We start from the raw sequence: 21752 nt of genomic DNA, 5'->3' as shown, positions 1-21752 counted from the left end.
AGAGGTCACGGGTTTGGAAGGAGCTTTGCTGCAGTGCATCTTGTAGATGGTACATACTGCTGCTGCTGTGCGTCGGTGGTGAATGTTTTTGGATGGGGTGCCAATCATGCGGGCTGTTTTGTCCTGGATGGTGTCGAGCTTCTTGAGTGTTGTTGAAGCTGCATCCATCCAGACAAGTGGAGAATATTCCATCACATACCTGACTTGTGCCTTGTAGATGGTGGACAGGCTTTGGGGAGTCAGGAGCTGAGTTACTCGCCGCAGGATTCCTAGCCTCTAACCTGTCCTTGTAGTCAATGTATTTATATGGCTACTCCAGTTCAGTTTCTGCTCAATGGTAAGCCCCCAGGATGTTGATAGTGGGGGATTCAGCGATCGTAATGCCATTGAATGTCGAAGGAGATGGTTAGATTCTCTCTTGTTGGAGATGATCATTGCCCGGCACTTGTGTGGCGCGAATGTTACTTGCCACTTATTCGCCCAAGCCTAGATATTGTCCAGGTCTTGCTGCATTTCTACACGAACTGCTTCAGTATCTGAGGAGTCGCGAATAGTGCTGAGCATTATGCAATCATCAGTGAACATCCCCACTTCTGAAGGAAGGTCATAGATGAAGCAACAGAAGATGGTTGGGCCTAGTACAATACATTGAGGAACACCTGCAGTGATGTCGTGGAACTGAGACGATTGACCTCCAACAACCACACCCATCTTCCTTTGTGTGAGGTACGACTCCAACCAGCGGAGAGTTTTCCCCTGATTCCATTGACGCCAATTTTGCTCGGTCTCCTTGATGCCATACTCTGTCAAATGGTGCCTTGTGAAGGCCTGCTACCTGACGGGACCTGATGACGTGTCGGGTTTGGGTCGGGTTGCATTTCTGGGTCCGGCTTTCGGGATTGGGTCGGGCCAGGCCGGACAGGCTCTATCACAAGTAAGTGGCTCCAATGTTAATTTAATTTTTGGACCAGAAAGGTGGTTTTGTTATTTTAAGCTTGTGCAGATCAGCAACAAAGTGAAAAATGGAAGGTAAGTTAACTGGTCGGGTTGGGTGCGGGAAAAAATGGAAGGACTCGGGCCGGGTCGGGCTCGGGTCAGATGTGGTTCTGTTGGGCTCAGGTTGGGTTTTTTTGGCGGTAATTGGCTGGGTTGGATTTGTCCTGCTTTTTGTATACAGGACATACTTGGGTAATTTTCCACATTGCCAGGTAGATGCCAGTGTTGTAGCTGTACTGGAACAGCTCGGCTAGGGGCGCAACTAGTTCTGGAGAACGTCATCAGTACTATTGCTGGAATGTTGTCGGTATCCATGGCTTCAGTTGTTTCTTGATATCATGCAGAGTGAATTGAATTTGGCTGAAGACTGGCATCTGTGATGCTGGGGACTTCAGGAGGAAGCCGAGATGGACCATCCACTTGGCACTTCTCGCTGAAGATTGTTGCAAATGCCTTATCTTTTGCACTGATGTGCTGGACTCCCCCTCATTGAGATTGGGGATGTTTGTGGAGCCTTCTCCTCCTGTCAGTTGTTTAATTGTCCACAACCATTCACGACTAAATGTAGCAGGACTGCAGAGCTTGGATCTGATCTGTTGATTGTGGGATTGCTTAGCTCTGTATCGCATGCTTCTTCTGTTTGGCATGCAAGTAATCCTGGGTTGTAGCCTCAACAGGTTGACACCTCATTTTGAGGTATGCCCTCCTGCACTCTTCATTGAACCAGGGTTAATCCCCTGGCTTGATAGTAATGGTAGAGTGGGGAATATGCCGGCCATGAGTTTATAGATGGTGGTTGAGTACAATTTGGCTGCTTATGGCCCACAGCGCCACATGGATGCCCAGTTTTGCATTGCTAGATCTGTTCTAAATCTATCCCATTTAGCACGGTGATAGTGCCACACAACATGATGGACGGTATCCTCAATGTGAAGCCGGGACTTTGTCTCCACTAGGATTATATGGTAGTCACTCCTACCAATACAGTCATGGACAGATGCATCTGCGGCAGGCAGATTAGTGAGGAAGAGGTCAAGTATGTTTTTCCCTCTTGGTTCCATCACCACCTGCTGCAGACTCAGCCTAGCAGCTATGTCCTTTAGGACTTGGCCAGCTCGGTCAGTAATGGTGCTACTGAGCGACTCTTGGTGACGGACATTGGCGTCCCCCACCCAGAGTACATTCTGCGCCCTTGCTGCCCTCAGTGCTTCCTCCAAGTGGTGTTCAACATGTACTGATTCATCAGTTGAGGGGGGTAGGGGGTTGCGGTAGGTGGTAATCAGCAGGAGGTTTTCTTGCCCATGTTTGACCTGATGCCATGTGACTTCATGGGGTCTGGAGTTGATGTTGAGGACTCCCAGGGAGTGCCACCACCTCTGCTAGATCTGTCGTGCCGGTGGGACAGGACATACCCGGTGATGGTGGTGTCTGGGACATTGTAACGTATGATTCTGTGAGTATGACTGTCAGGCTGTTACTTTACTAGTCTGTGGGACAGCTCTCCCAACTTTGGCACAAGCCCCCAGATGTTAGTAAGGAGGATTTTGCAGGGTTGACAGGGCTGGGTTTGCTGTTGTTGTTTCTGGTGCCTAGGTTGATGCCAGGTGGTGTCCGGTTTCATTCCTTATTGACTTTGTAGTGGTTTGATACAACTGAGTGGCTTGTTAGGCCATTTCAGAGGGCATTTAAGAGTCAACCACATTGCTATGGACAGTAGAATGTGGGATGCCAGCCAGGGGTGTGTTGGAATAGTCAAGTCTAGATGTAACAAAGGTATGAATGAGGGTTTCAGCAGCAGATGAGCTAAGGCAAAAGCAAAATTGGGCGATGTTACAAATGTGGAAATAGGCAATCTTAGTGATGGAGCAGATGTGTGGTTGGAAGCTCATCTCGAGATCAAATAATGACACCTAGGCTGGAAAAAGTCTAGTTTCGTCTCGGTCAGTTTCCCCAGGGAGAGAGATGGAGTCGGTCTTCCAGGAAAGGATTTTGGAGCAGGGACCGAAGACAACGGCTTCAGTCTTTCCAATATTTAATTGGAGGAAATTTCTGCTAATCTAGTACTGGATGTCAGATAAGCAGCCTGATAACTTAGCAACAGTGCAGGAGTTGGTAGAGCTGGGTGTTGTCAACATACATGTGAAAGCTAATGCTGTGCTTTGGGATAATGTAACTGAGGGGCAGCATGTAGATGAGCAATAGGGGGCTGCCAAGTATAGATCTTTGGGCGCACCAATGTTGCAGGATTGGAAGAGAAGCCATTGCAAGTGATCTGACTAAGATTAGATAGATAAGAATGGAACTAAGTGAATGTAGTCCCACCCAGCTAGACAACAGTGGAGAGGCATTGGAGGAGGAGGATGTAATCAACTGTCATAAGCTGCAGACAAGTCAAGAGGATGAGAAGAGATAGTTTACCTTTTGTCACAGTCACGTAGGATGTCATTTATAACTTCATTGGCATTTTGGTACTACAGCAGTGGGGGAAACCTGATTGGAGGGATTCAGACATGGAGCTCTGGGGAAGATGGGCACAGATTTGGAAGGCCACAACAAATTCAAGGACTTAAGAAGAAATGGAGGTTGGAGATGGGTTGGTAGTTTGCAAGAATGTAAGGTCAGGTGTTCGTATTTTGAGGGAGGGGGGTTAAGGCGAATTTAAAGCAGAGAGGGACAGCGTCCAAGAAAGAGAACAGTTAACAATATTAGCTAATGGAACAAGGAGGGGAAGTTGGATAGTCAGCAGTTTAGTGGGATTAGAGTCAAGGGAGCAGGAGGTGGGTCTCAGACAAGATGAACTTGGAGAGGGCATGAGGGGAGATAGGAGAGAAAGATGTGAGTCCAAGGCTAGGGCAGGGAATAACTTCTTAGGAAGTTTACTAATTAATTAGCAGAAGGATTAGAGGGCAGTCGAAATTTTTTTTCAGAGTATGTTTGGAACTCACTGCCTGAAAGTGCTATAGCCTACAGGGATACACACCAAGAACTGGAAAGTGGGTGGGTAGGCTGGGTAGCTCTTTTTCAGCTGGCACAGAAATGATGGGCTGAATCGCCTCCTGCTGTTACATAAATTTTCTGTTTCTAAACTGGTATAAGGAAGTATAAATAAAAAGATTTGAATAATTGGCTCATTTTTCATTCAAACACCAAAGTTACAGGCCAATATGACAGTGTTCAAAATTCTGAAACGTTGATCAGGGTAGATAAAAGCAGATTGTTGAAGGGTCAAAAATAACGGGCTGTACATGCAAGAATAAATCTAAGAGATTTAGAACAGAGGACAGGCGAAACCTCTTCGTACACATGTGAGGCTGTGGAATTCACTTCCAGGGTGAAGCAGAAACCATCAGGATGATCAAGATGAGATTGGATAGGTGGATAAAGAAAGGGGTTAAAGGGATATGGGAACAGGGTGGGTAAGTTAGGATTATTTGTTCATGTGGAGGTTTGGCTGGATGTCTGTTTGTGTTGTAACTGATTTCTTTTTTTTCTTTTTTGATGTGTATTTCTTTACTACTTAGTTTGTCTCGTCTCTTCCTTCTCTAGATTCCCTGTTCCTTTAGAAAAGGGGTATTAACCTGCCTGCTCCCCCAGTGCTCTCATTTTCCCAGTGGATTTACGTATGTTAGGGTGTGGTATTAGGGTACATAAAAATGTGATAGTAAACAGGAAATAGATGCAGATAATGAGGAGCCCAGAGTTAAAGACAGAGGTCCCTGATGAAATGATGTAGGTGGGGAGGAATCAGCATGGAGCATCGAGTTGTTGTCGGGAGTTGGAGACGGGTATAGCGAGTGACGTCCAGATGTTATGTGAGAGTAGAGTGTTGGAGGATGCACTGATGGAGGTATTTTCATCGGAAGGGAGATCCAGGAGGTGCACAGTCAGTTGCAGGATAGAAAGATGAAGTTGGAGTGCACCATAAAATCCAGAAGCAGCAGAAGTTTGCTCTTCAGTGGGGGCACCTTCCCTGCAGATATGGAAGGAGTCTACTTGCACACTAGGTCAGACAGCAAGCTGTACAATCTATCAAAGCTGGAAGTGAAGACAAAAACACATCGTGACCTGATCAGAGAACCTTAGGCTGATGCTGCACTAGTCCCTCACACGGAAACTTAGCTACCAAGACTGATGGACTGTCTCTCCCGTGCCTGTAGCTTGTTCTCCTTGACGATAAGCATCAAGAAAATGTGATCATGGGACAAGGTGTTGCATCTCCACCCCTGACCATACTAAATACCCCACTGGAAGTGGTTAGCAAATTCTGCTACCTTGGGTCCACGATGACCATCTATCCCTTTTTTTTATATATTTTATGTCGAGGGGGCCTTTATTCCTCAGGCCCCCTTTATGTACATATTTATATTTTTAAAATAACTTTATTAAAAAGATAAATAAAAAACTCAAATTAAAAGGGCGGCGCAGTGGTTAGCACCGCAGCCTCACAGCTCCAGGAACCCGGGTTCGATTCCGGGTACTGCCTGTGTGGAGTTTGCAAGTTCTCCCTGTGTCTGCGTGGGTTTTCTCCTGGTGCTCCGGTTTCCTCCCACAAGCCAAAAGACTTGCAGGTTGATAGGTAAATTGGCCATTATAAATTGTCACTAGTATAGGTAGGTGGTAGGGAAATATAGGGACAGGTGGGGATGTTTGGTAGGAATATGGGATTAGTGTAGGATTAGTATAAATGGGTGGTTGATGTTCAGCACAGACTCGGTGGGCCGAAGGGCCTGTTTCAGTGCTGTAACTCTAATCTAAAAAAAAAAATGCCATTCTCTGTCAACAATGCACTGCAGTCCCTGCGGTGCCCACAGGTCACGGAAGGCCTCGAGCGTACCAGCGGACACCGCATGCTCCTTCTCCAGGGGCACCTGGGCGCGAACGTAACCGCGGAGGAGGGGCAGGCAATCAGGGAGGACGGACCCCCCCCCCCCCCCCCGACGGCCCGCAGCCTGGACCTGTGAATTGCCACCTTGGCCAGGACAATCTGTCCCTTGATGCAGAGTTTGATACGCGCATAAGGAAAGCAGCTACCACCTTTGGCCGACTTGTGAAACTCACACGGAATAGCACCAAACTGACTGACTCTTAGGACCAAGCTGATGATACGTTAGGCCTGTGTTCTCAACCCCTTGCTGTATGGCTGTGAAACATGGGTGACTTACCACTACCAGAAGAAGAAGCTCGATAATTTCTATCTTCGCTGTCTATGGTACATTATGGGTACATCCTGGCAGGACAAAATCACAAATGCGGCAGTCCTCTCAAAGGCAGAGCTCCCAAGTGCGTTGGCACTAATCAGACAAAGGTGGCTTCGGTGGATTGGACACGTCTGCAGGATAGAAGACGGTCGCTTATCCAAGGACCTTCTGTATGATGAGATAAACGGTGCCAGATGACCAGTGGGGCACACAAACCTCCGCTTCAAGGAGGCTTGCAAGCGTGACATGACGGTCTTAAATGTCAACTATTGCACCTGAGAGTCACTAGCTGGCGAAAGAGGGAAATGTGGACTGGTGTGCACTATCATGACGACCAGTGGCTACAGCAGCTTGGCAACAGGCGCCAATGCCGTAAATAACAACTCACAGCGTCACTTCTGGCAGAACCTGCCTCAAGATTGGCCTTCACAGCCATTAGCAAAGGTGCATCAAGAGAACTCGCCCCATCTAAATGGATTGTTTGTGTGTCCATCATCTTTCGTCGGGTGTGGTATTGAGTCATGAAGGAGCAGCAAGACCCCATGCTTGACTGCTCGTTTGTTCTGACTTTGCCAATTCCCCTTGGGGTTGTGGTGGTAGTGCTACAGTTGGTCTTTGTTCCTCTGGGTTAGGGCTGAGATAACTCAACCAGCAAATTCTGTTCCCGACCTCCTAAGCGTCTCAGCGCCTCTGGACAGCATCGTGCTCAGCTGCAATGGCCGCCACAGTGGAGTAGACCATTGGCACTAGCTATCCGAACTCCACAGGGCCAGTGAAACCCACACGCCAATATGAGGCAATGCCTTTAGAATAGGAAGGGAATAAAATAAAGGCAAGTCCTCATCCTCATTTTCTTGATTAGTCATCTTCCAAAGGGTGAGGGTCAGCAATTCAAAATCTCATCATTGTGAATTGAATTAAATGTTTGTGTTGCTTGTGAAAATGACACTGCTTAAATTAGTCATTCGTCTAACCATGTGTCTGTAGACATTCAGTATTTGATCCCGGTCCAGTCATTTGAGATTAGATGGTGGGCCACCTATGCCCAATAATGCTCAGGCAACTCAGTTCTATTTACACTTGTATTTCTTACTCACTGTCTTATCCTGTGAAAATCTAAAGGTTTGGAAAAGGGCTGTTCTTAGTGCTGTTGCCACATTGGTGGATAAATCCTGAATCAGTATACCATGATCTGTTAATATCAACACTGAGATAAGATTTATGAAGTTCATGGGAACAAGGATTTAAATGTTAGTTATGGCTCCCCAAGGCTCCATGTTATAAATGGCCTATGAAAGCTAAAAGCTTGGACACCCCTAGCCAAAATACTGACTCTTTAGTGGCTTGAAACTATTATGAACATACGAAAATACACCAAACACTATTTGACAATGGCCAAGCTATGCCGCACTAAACCTTAAAGCTTTAATAGAGTTTGGGAATAAGCTGGTAGGGATTCTGTTTGTCAACAGCAGGTTATCAGCCCCTTAGACCTTGGTATTCCTCTCCAGGGTAGCCCTGATACCAGTTAATAAAATAATGTACGTGTGCTGGCAGGCACTGCCACACAGTTGCAATGTCGCAAGGCGCCACTAAATTATAGGGAGCATGGTGTTCTGTTTGTGTGAAAACTATGACCCCACATGCAGCTTAAGTTGTGGAATGCCTTGGGCATTGTACAAAACACACACTTAAATATTCAGCTCTACTAAGTTAAGTATTGTGCCAGAAAGGATAAAAAATGGTGATCTTCTGATAGAACTTTTTTATTTGTGCGAAAAAGAGAGAGAGAGACACATGGATAAATTCTTCCGTGTCTAAGTGAACCATTAACAAACACCCTGTTCCAACTTTACTGGACTTTTGGGCTCCTAGCTCACACTTGTTCTGCAGAGTAGGTAAATTTAATTGGTTGATACTGTGGGCTAGGATGGTCTCAAATGAGTGGTTAAAGCACATGTGGATGAAACTAGGTTGAGGCCGAAGATGCCATGCAATCAAGATTTTTCTCTTTTCTAATCAGTTTATGGAGAGCTGTGGAAGACGGGGATGTTCGAGCGGATGACTATTCAGATAGATGAAGATGAACATAGTATCGAAATGCATCTGCCTTACACAGCTAAAACAATGGAGAGGTAAGTCATCCAGTTGCTGTACGTCATGAGTGAGCTTGCAGTAAAATCAGATTTGAAGCCTCCCTCTTTGTGTTTTCATTGGATGAAATGTTGTAAAGGGCCTCGCTTTTCTTAATCTCCCCATGCTGCTGATATGTGAAAGCCCATCTGCCATCTGTCTCTCCCAGTATAAATGGTCCACAGTAGCCCATCATCATTATCCCCACCAACCAACCACAACAGCCCACTGGTGTCAACAACCTGCTGCTCTCCCACTCTCCTCCCTCATGACAATTCAGTCGACATTTGAGCAAGGTTTTATTTTTAAAACTGAAAAAATCACCTTGCCCTTTTTATATTTAAGTGCAGTCATGAATAAGGCCTCGCATTCAACAACAGCTTGCATTTACATTGAAAGACGTCCCAAGTGCTTCTCAGGAACATAATCTCAAAATCTGACACTGAGCCACATAAGGTGATATTAGGACGGGTGACAAACAAACTTGGTCAAAGAGGTAGGTTTTAAGGAGCAACTTAAAAGAGAGAGAGACAGAGGCGTTTAGTGAGGGAATTTCAAAGCTTAGGGCCTAAGCAGCTGAAAGCACGGCCACCAATGGTTGAGCAATGAAAATGGGGATGGACAAGAGGCCAGAATTGGAGGACTGCAGAGATCTCAGGGTTGCAGGTCTGGAGGAGATTAGAGATTGGGAGGATGAATCCATAGAGAGATTTTAAAACGAGGATGAGAATTTTAAAATCGAGGCATTGCTGGTCCAGCAGTCAGTGCATGTCAGTGAGCATGGGGATCATGTGTTGCTTTGTTCCATTTGCTGCTTTGGACAATCGTTACCATCAAATGATGAACTGAAAATTGTGACTGTTGGGTGGTGATGAACTAGGAGTTTAACATTTTACTTCTCTGCATTCTGTGATTTCTTAATCAGCAAATCCTCAAAAACATGGAACCGGCACTAATGTGCCCTTTTAAGAACAGCAAATGTTATTTTAGTCTTAATTAAATTAGAATTTAGTATGTTCAGTTGGGCTGACCTTTTAACAGTGTAAACCAACTGAAGCTTGCTGACTTGGAGCAAACGTGGTTTGGTATCACTCGCAATAAAGCATGGGGCATGTTAAATCAGCAGGGTGGCGATACAGGACATTGTCCTGATCACCAGCTGTGAAATTCCCATTGGAACATTTGCTTCAATAAAGTCTTATCCGCATTCTGCATTTATTAGACTACAGAACATACAGCTGTGGTCCAAGTGTGCTTGGCATTTATTTTAAAGGGGGCCTCTTTCCTATTTAAAATGTAGCCGATTTTATGTCCTCACTGTCAGACAGAATGTTCATTAAATTATTAGCTTTTGAATCAAGCGACTGGACAGCATAGGAAATTCAGAGGCCTAGATATTCTGTGGCAGTGTTTTGGTGCTAAAGTATTCTGTATAAATACAGTGGTGACCATTTTTGGGACAATATTGGGGATGGAATTTGGGATTGTAGCATCAAAATGGGTCCCATTTATCCATCCACCTGAAAATTAGGCCATGGGCAATAGAGAGACCATTGATGGATATAAATGGGGAATGGTAAAAATGTAGCACAGAATGAGAAGGTTCTTTTCCGTCTCAGGCTCACTCCTTCCACAAGAAGTAAGCTCTACCTTCCTCATTTAATCTCAAGAGGAAAAGCTCTATGATATAGCTCTGTCTCCGCAGATGGTTGAGCAAGACTCTTATTTAGTTCAGGCTTGTTGCATGTTGGCCAGTGGCACTTCCTTATACAGCAGCATGTTCCATGCAGTATCCAATCAACTTTTATAACCTTCAGTTATAAAATGTAGAAACATAGGAAGAAATTATCCTCAATACATCCAGAAACGCTCCACAGCCAATTAAGTACTTCTGAAGTGTAGTCACTTTGGTAATGTAGGGAAATAAGGCAGCCAATTTGTGCATAGCAAGGTCCCACAGATAGCAGTGTGATAAATGACCAGATCATCTGTTTTGGTGATGTTGGTTGAAGGAAAATTTTGGCCAGAACAGTGGGGACAGCTCCCATGCTGTTAGAAATAGTTTTTGCGGGATTTTTTACAACCACTTGAGAGGGAAGATGAGGCCTCATCCGATAGACAGCTCCTCTGAAAGTGCAGCATTCCCTCAGTAATGCACTGAAGTGACAAACTAGATTGTGCTCAAGTCTCTAGAGTGGATCTTGAAACACATGACTTTCTAACTCAGGAGAGAGCACTACCAACTGAGCCACGGCTGATGAAACATAGAAGCAGGTGTGTAATCCAATAACAGGATTTTAAAGGGTCCAAACTAAGTTTTTTTTGCTCCTAGTAATTGTTTCGTTTCATTTTTTTTTAAATGACTCTCTCTCTCTCTCTCTCTTTTTAACAGCCAAAAAGATGAGTTAACCATTGTTCCCGTTTTGGTTGGAGCCCTGAGTGATTCCAAAGAGCAGATGTACGGGGAGCTCTTCAGTAAATACCTAGCGGATCCTCTAAATCTGTTTGTGATCTCGTCAGATTTCTGTCACTGGGGTATGTACTGGTTTAAATCACATAGGTTGGAAGGGATCTGAGAAAAGACACATTTGTGTAATTCTGTCCTTACAACATTTATGGTTTATCTCTACATATTCTTTTTTCTCAGCCGTACTTTCACACACTTACACACGTCCTTGCACGCACAAACTCACCCACATACAGGAGTTGCATACCCTCCAGCCGTGCACATGTATTGTGCTCCCACATTTACACTATCCTCTTTAAGCAACAGGGACCAAATCCATTAGAAGGCAAATGCACAAAAGGTCATCCTTTGAATACAGAATTTGGGGGCTGAGTGAGTTAGGGCTCAATTTTCTTCTCCAGTGCAATTAAGTACTATAATCCATATGCTCCCGTTCTATATCCCTGTGTATGTATAAATATACAGCATGGAAAATGTATTTTGTTTATTTTAGCCTGTGCTGTTTATAAATGTTGAGTATATTTTATTGCCTTTTGGGTCTTTGTCAAATGACTGAGATATCTTCAGAAATGTTTTATTTGCCATCTCGTTATGCCATTAGTCGGAATTAAAATTCCAGATCCTCAAGAACTTTATTTTAATAACTTGTCATAGAACACATTTATGTTTATAACTGCCTGGCTCTGATGCTTATTATGAAGGTATAATTGGATGTTATTGGTGTTTGCAGCACCAGCATTCATTGCTACTAACAGGTATATTAGCCTCTTCCTTTCTATCGCTGCCCAACTTCTCAAATATTTTATCTTTACAATGCCAGTGAACCACAGAGATAGAAACCTAGAGCTCGGGGAACGGAAAGGAACAGTGGGTTGTTTTTTTGCCTCTGGGACATGAGCTTGAATCTAGCCCACTCTCTGCAATGAGTTTGTCTGGTCTCAGCCCAGTTCTTGACAGCACAGAACTAACTGTCCCTAGTTCAACACTAATTGGCAGTCTTGCTCAGAGGCCTGAGGCTGCTTGATGTGGGGAATAGGACAATACCACACCTCTGCAATAGGGGCACTTCTCTCAGGTTAGGGGCAGAGTGTAGGGAGTTTTACTTGTCATCTGGCTGACCGGGGAGCACTTGACATGGAAAGAGACCCATTCCCCTGCATGTATACCCCTCACTTTGAAGATCAATCAATTCAAATAAGAAATTTAGACTAGTACAAATTATGCTGTATATTTTATGTACATGTAATAAATTTATTGAAAGCCACATCTACAAATGAATGAGCTGTTCCCTCAAACAGCAGAGATGTTACAAGTCCCATATTATTTAGAAAACCATGGATGTGCTCAGCAGGAGGCCATTCAGCCCATTGGACTACAGAATACTTTTGTGATTAGGGATCTAATGTTTGTAGCTGGCTGGACCACCTCTGCCTCAGATTTCTGATGCTTATCATTTTTCAGGACAGCGTTTTCGATACACGCATTACGATGAGAGTCAAGGGGAGATCTACAGATCGATTCAGCATTTGGATAAAATGGTACGGCAACTGACAGGTTGTTTTCTGAGGGAGGAGACCTGCCGCTGTGTTCTTTGTATGAAGTTTCGTTCCAACTTTGTGTTTAATCTGCTTCGAATAGCAATTAACTGCACATTAAAACGCCCCAAGGTACTTCTGTTGCTGCTGAGCCAATGTTTTCAACATGGCGTGGACAGCACAGAAACAGGCCATTCATTCCAGCTGATCTATGGCAGTGTTTATGCAGCACACGAGTTTCCCACTTCTCTTCATCTAACCTTATCGGTATAATTTTCTAATCCTTTCTCTCGTGTTTGCTTATCTAGCTTCCCCTTAAATGCATCTATGCTGGTCGCCTGATTACTCCATGTGGTCCCAAATGGACTGCTGCGGTTCAAGAAGGCAGCTCACCACCACCTTCTCGAGGGCAATTAGGGATGGGCAATAAATGCTGGCCTAGCCAGCAACGCCCAAATCCCATGAATGAATTTAATAAAAAGCTAATTACATTCGCGCCACACAAGTGTCAGGCAGTGACCTCCTCCAACAAGAGAGAATCTAACCATCTCCCTTGACATTCAATGGCATTACCATTGCTGAATCCCCCACTATCAACATCCTGGAGGTAACTATTGACCAGAATCATAACTCGACTAGCCATATGAATACTATGGCTACAAAAGCAGGTCAGAGACTGGGAATTCTGTGGCGAGTAACTCACCACCTGACTCCCTAAAGCCTCTCCACCATCTACAAGGCACAAGTCAAGAGTGTGATGGAATACTCTCCATTTGCCTGGATGGGTGCAGCTCCAACAACACTCAAGAAGCTCGACACCATCCAGGACAAAGCAGCCCACTTGATCGGCACCCCATCCACCACCTTAAACATTCACTCCCTCCACCACTGATGCAGAGTGGCAGCAGTGTGTACCATCTACAAGATGCATGCAAGTTCCCCTCCAAGCTACACACCATCCTGACTTGGAACCATTGTGCCGTTCCTTCACTGTTGTTGGTCAAAATCCTGGAAATCCCTTCCTAACAACACTGTTGGTGTACCTACACTACATGAACTGCAGTGGTTCAAGAAGGCAGCTCACCACCACCTTCTCAAAGGCAATTAGGGGATAGGCAATAAATCCTGGTCTAGCCAGCGATGCCCACATCTTGTGAAAGAATGTTTTTTTAAAAAAAAGTTCTAATTCTTACCACAGTCTGGGTAAAGAAATTTCTCTGAATTCCCTATTTGAGTTACTAGCGACTACCTGATATTTGTTTCTCCTTAATTTTGGTTTCTCCCCTAGTGGAAACATCTCTATCAAACCTCTTCATAATTTTAAAGACCTCCATCCAGTATCTTTGTTACGTTGGTGGAACCTTAGAGTTGGTGGTTCTGCAAGCTTGATCTGCTGAAGAAACACAACTGATTTTCCCAGGCTGGCTGTTCTCTTGTTTGATAATTCCACTTGGCTAATAAAGGTTGAATGTTAAGTGAGGCATATTTCTCTCTTTTGCCCTTTAACTGTTTGAAGCAGAGAAATGGCTCATTCTGTTTATGTTCAGTCACCGCATAGACCAATATTACTTCTATCTGTAAGGCAGACTAACCTGCATAATTCAGTGCTATTGCTGGGTGTCTCTGCCCTTGCCATAAAGAACCGTTCGACATTTCTAAGCTGCAAGAAAACCTTGAATCATAAAGGCACTTGTATGCCAGATGCTGTCTTTAGCTACTTCGGCTCTAAACTCTGGAATTCCGACTATAAACCTCTTGGGCTCTCTAACCTGATTCCTCCTTTAAGATGCTCCTTAAAGCCTACCTCTTGGACTATTCTTTTGGACACCTGGCTGATATCTCCTTACTTGTCAGTACCAAACAGTGTTTGATAATGCTGTTATGAAGCGCCTTGTGATGTTTTGCTATGTTAAAGACCCTATATAAATGCAAGATGTTGTTGTAAATTATACAATTCTGACTTTCCAAATGACAATGTTATGGGGGGGGGGTGGATTTACTTGTGTCACACACAGTACATGATGCCCATACCTCTTTCAGGTCTTTGTCCACTGTAATGATCTTCAGTGGCACACCACCATCTATTTCTGGACCTCAGACAAGTTTGCTGTGAAATGGCCAGGTCATTGTGTCTGTGCTATGTTAGTGTAAGCATGAACGCATCACTAATCAACTTGGCCAGCTTGTGAATGAAAATGAGCCATGATTGGCAGGGACATTTGGTCAGTCAGGAATGAGAAAGCTCTGTGGGGGGATTATTGCTGATCAATATGTATGTGTGGAATGGACTTTTGTAACTATCACTGGGTTTGAAGACACTAAATGAGATAATGTGTAATAGAATTGGTTATATAGGGACTCTAAATGAGACAACAGGATTGAAAAGAAAGATTTGCATTTATGTAGCACTTTTCACAACCACCAAACGTCTCTAAAGTGCTTTACAGCCAATGAAGTACTTTTCTTTTGAAGCATAGTCACTGTTGTGAGAAACGTGGCAGCTAATTTTGCACACACCAAACTTCCACGAACAGTAATGTGATAACCAGATTGTTTTTGTGATGTTGATTAAAGGGATTAATATTGGCCAGGACACCGGGGATAACTCCATTCCCTGCTGCTCTTCAAAATAGTGCCATGGGATCTTTTCTGTCCACCTGAGAGGGTAGATGGGGCATCGATTTAACATCTCATCCGAAAGACAGATTGGTAAATTAGGGACACTAAATCATAGAAGGTTTAAAGCACAGAAAGAGGCCACTTGGCGCATTGTGTCTGTGCCGGCCAAAAAATGATCCACCTATTCTAATCCCACCTTCCAGCATTTGGTCCGTAGCCCTGCAGCTTACAGCACTTGAGTTGCATATCCAGACTCCTTTTGAATGAGTTGAGGGCCTCAACTACCCTTTCAGGCAGTGAGTTCCAGACCATCACCACCCTCTGGGTTAAAAAGTTTTTCCTCATCTCCCCTCTAATTTTTCTACCAATCATTTTAAATCTATTGCCCCTCGTCACTGACCTCTCTGCTAAGGTGAATAGACCCTTCACCTCCACTCTGTTCAGGCCCCTCAACATTTTATACATTTCAATCAGATCTTCCCTCAGCCTTCTTTATTCCAAGGTATCAGCGTATCCAATCTTTCCTCATAGCTGCATTTTTCCAGTCCTGACAACATCCTTGTAAATCTCCCCTGTATCCTGTCTAGTGCAATTACATCCTTTCTGTAATGAGGTGACCAGAACTGCACACAGTACTCAAGTTGTGGCCTACCCAATGAGTTATACAGTTCCAGCATAACCTCCCTGCTCTTGTATTCTATACCTAGGCTAATAAAAGAAAGGATTCCATATACCTTCTTGACCAACTTATTGACCTGAACTACCATCAAGGATCTGTGGACATTCACTCCAAGGTCCCTCACTTCCTCTACACTTCTCCGTATTCTCCCATTAATCATGTATTCCTTTGCCTTGTTTGACCTCACCAAATGCATTACCTCGCACATCTCCAAGTTGAATTCCATTTGCCACTTTTCTGCCCATCTGACCAGACCATCAATATCTTCCTGCTGCCTACAGTTGTCCTCGCTATCTACCACATGGCCAATCTTTGTGTCGTCCGCAAACTTCTTGATCATGCCCCTACATTTACGTCCAAATCGTTAATACACATCACAAAAAGCAGGGGACCCAGTACGAGCCCTGCAGAACGCCATTGGAAACAACCCTCCAGTTGCGAATACAACCTTCAACAATTAACCTTTTGTTTCTTGCCACTGAGCCAATTTTGCCAACCTTGCTGCATTTCCCAGGATCCCAAGGGATTTTTTTTAACCTGTCTGCCATGTGGGACCTTGTCAAAAGCCTTGCTAAAATCCATGTAGACCACGTCAACTGCACTACCCTCATCTAACCTCGTTACTTCAAAAAATGATAAAGTTGGTCAAACAAGACCTTCCCTTAACAAATCCATGCTATCCTTGATTAACCTGTGCCTTTCTAAGTGACAGTTTATCCTGTCTCTCAGAATAGATTCCAATAATTTGCCCACTACTGAGGTTAGACTGACTGGCCTGTAATTATTCGGTCTATCCTTCACTCCCTTTTTAAACACAGGTACAACGTTAGCAAATCTCCAATCCTCTGGCACCACATCTGTATCCAGTGAGGACTGGAAAATGATGGTCAGACCCTGTCTTGCTGCTTTTAACAGCCTAGGATACATTTCATCTGGCTCTGGTAATTTATCAACTTTCAAGGATGCTAATCCCATTAATACTTCTTCTCTCCCTATGTTTATCACATGCAATACTTCACACTCTTCCTCCTTAACTACAATATCTGCATCGTCCCCCTCTTTTGTGAAGACAGACGCAAAGTATTCATTAAGAACCATACCAATAACTTCCACTCCTACACACAGGTTACCTTTTTGGTCTTTTATGGGCCCTACTCTCTCCTTGGTTATCTTCTTACTCTTAATGAGAGAATGTAGAACAGGATTGGTTGAATCAGTCTTGGAAAAAAGAAAAATGTGACCAAAGGAAATGTGGGCACTTGTGATGAGGCTTGTTGTTTTGTGTATAAATTTCTATTATGAGACCGATTTACTGAAATGGTAATAGATTTAGCTCATTGAACTTCCTGAGCTTTTCTCATGCTTTGCTGGCTGAAGCAACTGGACTTCAGCCACATAGAACTGGAGTAGTTATGGGGGAGAGGTGGGAGATACTGATCTAGAATCAGATAAATTTACGACATAGAAGGAGGCCATTCAGCCCATCATGTCCATATTGGAAAATCTATTGAGTTATGCATTTTTGATTATGTAATTTAAGTCCAGGTTCTTAATTAATACCGATGTCAATGATTACATTATAGGTTTTTTACATTGCTAGAGGTGGATAGCAAACTACATTCCATGCAATTTCAGGGGGTGCATTGACTGGCACAAGGAAAGGTATATGATTTATGTTCAAATAGAAATAAAGACAAAATAAACAGTAGTTTGAGCAGCAACTGAAAGTGGCAGAGACAGGTTAACAGTTTGAATGCAGACACTTTGATAAAAGGCAACCTATCTTCCCTCTCTGGTGATGGCCAATCTGTACTTCTGGCCTTTTTCTGGTTTTAGTGCCATTTATATTTCAGGATTTAGTGTGTTAGTCAGTATACTACTGGTCATTGAATCTTGGACAGGACCAATGTTTCCTCATGAACTGGCCTTTCACACATAGTGAAAGCTAATTTCTTAAGACAACAAGATTGGTAATGAATAGTGAACACGGACAGTTCTGCAGAATGGATGACAATACCGTCTACCACTTAATCTCTTTTATTTCAGGGTATGGATATTATAGAGCAACTAGACGCTGTATCATTTAACAACTATTTGAAGAAATACCACAACACTATCTGTGGTCGCCACCCAATTGGGGTTCTGCTCAATGTAAGTTGGAATCACTCAGTTCTGCTGTTTTTGGCATGTGTCCATAACAGTTTTGTTAGTTGCTGTTAAATGTATCTTTTATTGGGATGAGTTGCCTTTTATTGTACAGTTACTTAGATCAGAGATGTCCAACATATTGTAGCCTGGGGGGGCGCGTGTGGGTGGTTGCAAGCACCAGGAAGATATATGTGCAAGAGGGATTAAACTGCTTCGGGTCAGGAAAGTCCTGAGTAAAGAAACGTCCAACATTAACCCCATCTGTGATAATGAAGAGAAGCATTCAAAATCATTACAGGGTTTGAGAGTGTTGGCAGCATCCCCATTGACCTTAAAAGAAAAAACCCATACAGGAGAAAAATTAGACCCCAGTACAACTCGAGCTCAGATAACCTCATGAATCTGACAAATGAGATCCTGCATACATGAAAAACAATCCCTGTACAGCTCAAAAATCAGACACTCGTGAGAAAAACTAGACTCCTATGTGCTGTGATGGTTCTTATTGTTGATCAGTGTTAGAATTTCCAGTAGTCTCTCACACAGGTCAGTGGGCTGAGATAAACAGATCCTTTTCCCTGTCTGCCAAGGGCTAGGTTTTGCTGATGGGACATTTAAGGCTATTCCTGTTTTTTTTTTCAGGCGGTGGCAGAATTGAGGAAGAGTGGGATGAACATGGCTTTCTCGTTCCTGAATTACGCCCAATCCAGTCAATGCAAAAACTGGGAAGATAGCTCTGTTAGCTATGCTGCGGGTACTTTGATGGTCCACTGAATCATCGCTGCTCAGGAAAGCCACTGCATCCTCGGTCATCTGGTCCCAGCCTTCCCTCAAAGACATACCTCCATTATTTGGAGCTATCCGATGTTGAACTTTTGAACTTACTTCCTTGAGGTGTAGTCCCTCATAGTTTTGATTGACATGTGCTTTTTGTTTTCTTTAAGCTGAAGTGAGGTACAGGATGACGTAAACTAGTGATAAGTTGGCCAATGCTGACACAATAAAACTAGACGTGTACTTGCTTACAAATAGTTCTGCAGGATGTGGGTAAGAGTATACCGTTTATATTCACGTCAGTTGCATTAATAATCTCATACCATAGTTACTCAAGATATAAGCTGCAGTGCAAACAGCTGCTGCCAACAGTGTATAAGGTTTTTTTGTTTAGTTGCTAATAAAGGGCTACACACACCAAAATGGTCTTATGATTTAGATTTCCTGCTATCTGATGTGTAATCTGAATTGTCACTAACTGTAGTTTTTATTACCTATTTTTAAAAATGATTAAAGGTTAATTCTTTTCTTGATTATTTTCATTACTTACAACACATACTTTATACATAGTTTATAATTTTACTTAAACATTACTCCAGGCAGGAATCTCCCCACAACTCAGGGCTGCCTATCCAGTTATCCCCTTTCTCTTTAAGGCTAGCTCTGTACATGTAATTAAAAGGCTGTGTCTGGTGATAGGCAGATTGTGATAGGCTGCAAACCAATGAATCAAAAATGCCCCATCTGTGGGGAAAAAAAGCACACTAATTGCCACAAGTATCTAATTGACACAGTCAGTCCCATTCTCCCCTTGCTCATCAAGGTGCAGGCAGGCCTCAGTCCTGGAGTCCTGCTAGGCCTAGATTATTATTCCTCATAGCTCCAGACCATTCACAAACTTAGGCTGCCCACTCTTTCCTACTCTGACCTATCCTGGCCTAAACCCCAATGCCCTAGTTTCTTTCTGGTCTACACCTGTCAATGCCAGCTCAGCCCCCATCTGACAATACACCTTGGCTGCATTCTTGCTGCTATCTTGGGCTTAAAATCAAGAGCATGATGTTGGCGACATGACTAAAATTAAATGAGACACACACATGTTGGGAGATAACATAAGAACTTGGCGCAGGAGTAGGCCATTCAGCCCTCGAGCCTGCTCTGCCATTCAATAAGATCATCATTGATCTAATTGTGGCCTCACCTCCACTTTCCTGCCTGCCCCCATAACCTTGACTCCCTTTCGGATCAAAATCTGTAACTTAGCTTTGAATATAGTCAATGACCCAGCCTCCACTGCTCTCTGAGGAAGAGAATTCCAAAGATTAACCCTCAGAAGAAATGCCTTCTCATTTCAGTCTTAAATGAGAGACCCTTTATTCTACAACTGTGTCTGAGTTCTAGATTTCCCCACTAGGTGTAACATCCCATCAGCACCTACCCTGTCAAACCCCCCTCAGAGTCTTGTGTTTCTGTGAGATCACCTCATTCTTCCAAACTCCAATGTGTATAGGTTCAACTTTTCCTCAAGACAACCCCTTCATCCCAGGAATCAACCTAGTGAACCTTCTCTGAACTGCTTCCAATGCATGTATATTCCTCCTTGAGACCAATACTGTACAGAGTACTCCAGGTGCAGTCTCACCAATGTTCTGTACAGTTCTAGCAAGCTTCCTTAATTTTATACTCCAATCCCTTGCAATAAAGGCCAACATTCCATTTTCCTTCCAAATTACTTTCTGTACATGCAATGCTAATGTTTTGTGATTCATGGACACCCAGATCTGTAGCCTTGCCATTTAAATATTTTGCTTTTCTATTCCTACCTCACATTTTGCTCCATCTTCCAAATCTTTGCCCATTCACAACCTGTCTGTATCCCTTTGCAGACTCTGTCCTCCTCACAACTTGCTTTCTCACCTATCTTTGTATCGGCAGCAGATTTAGCTGCGATACGCTCTCTCCCTTCATCATTTATTACTATAGATCATGAATAGTTGAGGCCCCAGCATTTACCCCTGCAACACTCTACTATTTACAGTTTGCCAACCTGAAAATGCCCCATTTATCTTGACTCTGTTTTGTGTTAGTTAGCCAATCCTCCATGCTAATATATTGCCCCTAACACCATGTGAGCTTGTGCAGTAACCTTTTATATGGCACCTTATCAAATGCCTTTTGGAAATCCTAACACATTACAACTACTGGTTCCCCTTTATCCACCTAGCTTGTTAGATCCTCAAAGAACTCAAATGTGTCAAACACAATTTCTCTTTCATACAATCAAGCAGAGTCAACATAATTTTAATATGCTTTTTTAAATATCTGGCTGCTACTTTCTTAATGGATTCCAGCATTTTCCCAATGACAGCTAACTGGCCTGTAGTTTCCTGTTTTCTGCCTCCCTCTTTTGTTGAATAAGGGCATTACATTTGTGGTTTTCCAATTCGCTGGCTCCTTTCCAAAATCTTGGAATTTTGGAAGATTACAACCAATGCATCCATTAAGACCTATTAATGCTCCAGTCTCATCCTCATTTGGACCAACATTTACTTTTAACTACTTTCTTCCTTTTTATATACTTGAAGCTCTTACTGTCTTTAATATTTCTTGTTAGTTTACTCTCATTCTAATTTCTCTTTTTTTTGTCATCTTTGCTGGTTTCTAAATTTTCCTAATCTTCAGAGTTGTACGCCTTTTCTTTCAATTTGATACCATTCTTAACTTCCTTAGCCATGGATGGTGCATTCTTCTCAGAGTCTTTGTTTCTCAATGGCATATATATTTGAGAGTAATGAAATATCTCAAATATCTGCCACTGCTTACCTATTTTCCCAGTCCACGTTAGCCAACTCTGTCTTCATAACTTTGTAATTGCCTTTAAGTTTAAGACACTAGTTTCACATGCTCAAACTGAATGTGAAATTCTACCATGTTATGATCACACTTCCCAAGAATCCTTTACTATGAGATCATTAATCAATCCTGTATAGAACTACAGCTGAAAGGAAGAGCAGACAAAATTGATATGGGAGGAAAAAAGGATCTAGAGATCATGAGAAAGTGATTGAGAAAATGAGTGCACAAATAGAGTAGGAAAATAAAGAAAAAGTTGAAGTATGAAGACAGGTTGGATAGACTAGTCTTGTATTCACTTTATAGAAGGTTAAAAGCTGATTTAATAGAGATATTTAAGATGATTAAAG

General features: G+C 43.2%; 1 protein-coding gene across 2 annotated transcripts in view; it reads left to right on the top strand.

The window, feature by feature from the left end:
* memo1 (mediator of cell motility 1) overlaps window positions 1-19082 on the top strand; it is a 46341-nt gene extending 27259 nt beyond the window's left edge. For both annotated transcript variants that reach the window (XM_068044426.1, XM_068044425.1), the window contains 5 exons: window positions 8218-8329; window positions 10720-10862; window positions 12256-12332; window positions 17674-17778; window positions 18418-19082. In XM_068044426.1, coding sequence (XP_067900527.1) covers window positions 8218-8329; window positions 10720-10862; window positions 12256-12332; window positions 17674-17778; window positions 18418-18549 — 569 coding nt within the window. In that variant the 3' untranslated portion in view covers window positions 18550-19082. The remainder of the gene's footprint in view (window positions 1-8217; window positions 8330-10719; window positions 10863-12255; window positions 12333-17673; window positions 17779-18417) is intronic.
* The last annotated feature ends 2670 nt before the right edge of the window (window positions 19083-21752 follow it).

Source organism: Heterodontus francisci, chromosome 13 (assembly GCF_036365525.1).
Source record: "Heterodontus francisci isolate sHetFra1 chromosome 13, sHetFra1.hap1, whole genome shotgun sequence".
Lineage (NCBI taxonomy): Eukaryota > Metazoa > Chordata > Chondrichthyes > Heterodontiformes > Heterodontidae > Heterodontus > Heterodontus francisci.
This window is presented reverse-complemented; position numbering and strand designations above follow the sequence as displayed.